The sequence below is a fragment of the Homarus americanus genome, unplaced genomic scaffold (genome assembly GCF_018991925.1).
Source record: "Homarus americanus isolate GMGI-L3 unplaced genomic scaffold, GMGI_Hamer_2.0 scaffold34636, whole genome shotgun sequence".
Taxonomy (NCBI): Eukaryota; Metazoa; Arthropoda; class Malacostraca; order Decapoda; family Nephropidae; genus Homarus; species Homarus americanus.
Window position 1 is genome coordinate 1 of NW_024714211.1, and position 1,970 is coordinate 1,970.

Consider the following 1,970-nt stretch of genomic DNA (forward strand, 5'->3'; position numbering starts at 1 on the left):
TTGTTCACATGTATACTGTACTGAACAATAAGGTGGTGTTCATTGTCCACATGTATACTGTACTGAACAATAAGGTGGTGTTCATTGTTCACATGTATACTGCACTGAACAATAAGGTGGTGTTCATTGTTCACATGTATACTGCACTGAACAATAAGGTGGTGTTCATTGTTCACATTTATACTGTACTGAACAATAAGGTGGTGTTCATTGTTCACATGTATACTGTACTGAACAATAAGGTGGTGTTCATTGTTCACATGTAGACTGCACTGAACAATAAGGTGGTGTTCATTGTTCACATGTATACTGTACTGAACAATAAGGTGGTGTTCATTGTTCACATGTATACTGTACTGAACAATAAGGTGGTGTTCATTGTTCACATGTATACTGTACTGAACAATAAGGTGGTGTTCATTGTTCACATGTATACTGTACTGAACAATAAGGTAGTGTTCATTGTTCACATGTATGCTGCTGAACAATAAGGTGGTATTCATTGTCCACATGTATGCTACAGCGCTGAACAATAAGGTGGTGTTCATTGTTCACATGTATACTGCACTGAACAATAAGGTAGTGTTCGTATTGTTCACATGTATGCTGCACTGAACAATAAGGTGGTGTTCATTGTTCACATATACTGTACGGGCAATAAAGGTGTAGTGTTCATTGTTCGTAGCCATGCTGTGCTGGTTTTAATGGTGGTGTTCATTGTTCACATGTATACTGCACTGAACAATAAGGTGGTGTTCATTGTCCACATGTATACTGTACTGAACAATAAGGAGGTGTTCATTGTTCACATGTATACTGCACTGAACAATAAGGTGGTGTTCATTGTTCACATGTATACTGCACTGAACAATAAGGTGGTGTTCATTGTCCACATGTATACTGTACTGAACAATAAGGTGGTGTTCATTGTTCACATGTATGCTGTACTGAACAATAAGGTGGTGTTCATTGTTCACATGTATACTGCACTGAACAATATGGTGGTGTTCATTGTTCACATGTATACTGTACTGAACAATAAGGTGGTGTTCATTGTTCACATGTATACTGTACTGAACAATAAGGTGGTGTTCATTGTTCACATGTATACTGCACTGAACAATAAGGTGGTGTTCATTGTCCACATGTATACTGTACTGAACAATAAGGTGGTGTTCATTGTTCACATGTATACTGCACTGAACAATAAGGTGGTGTTCATTGTTCACATGTATACTGCACTGAACAATAAGGTGGTGTTCATTGTTCACATGTATACTGCACTGAACAATATGGTGGTGTTCATTGTTCACATGTATACTGTACTGAACAATAAGGTGGTGTTCATTGTTCACATGTATACTGTACTGAACAATAAGGTGGTGTTCATTGTTCACATGTATACTGTACTGAACAATAGGGATTCATTGTTCACATGTATACTGCACTGAACAATATGGTTTATTGAAAAAGTTTGCAGCCCGAAGGCTGAAAATATACATTGGACATAAATGACTTATTACATACATTGGTGGTTTAACAAAAGCCTTCATTAGAGAAAGGTGAAGGAACATATACAGTGAACATACAGATTAATGTTTACACACGTAGATCATGTGAGCTGAGGTGTTGAACAGCAGACACGTAGTGTAGTAACTCCCTCACAGATGGCGTTATGAGGGGCATCACGTGGAGTACTAGTTCCCTCACAGGTGGTGTTATGAGGGGCTTGACGTGGTGTAGTAATTCCCTCACAGATGGTGTTACGAGGGGCCTGATGTAGTAATTCCCTCACAGATGGTGTTATGAGGGGCCTGATGTGGTGTAGTAATTCCCTCACAGATGGTGTATGAGGGGCCTGATGTGGTGTAATAATTCCCTCACAGGTAGTGTTATGAGGGGCTTGACGTGGTGTAGTAATTCCCTCACAGATAATGTCATGAGGGGCCTGATGTGGTGTAGTAATTCCC

At 39.3% G+C, this 1,970-nt stretch overlaps 1 protein-coding gene across 1 annotated transcript; it reads left to right on the plus strand.

Moving 5' to 3' along the window:
- The first annotated feature begins 599 nt into the window (after positions 1-599).
- On the plus strand, positions 600-1,451 carry LOC121878532. Its single transcript, XM_042384802.1, has one exon. The coding sequence runs from the start codon at positions 600-602 to the stop codon at positions 1,449-1,451; it is 852 nt and encodes a 283-aa protein (XP_042240736.1).
- Positions 1,452-1,970: the final 519 nt, after the last annotated feature.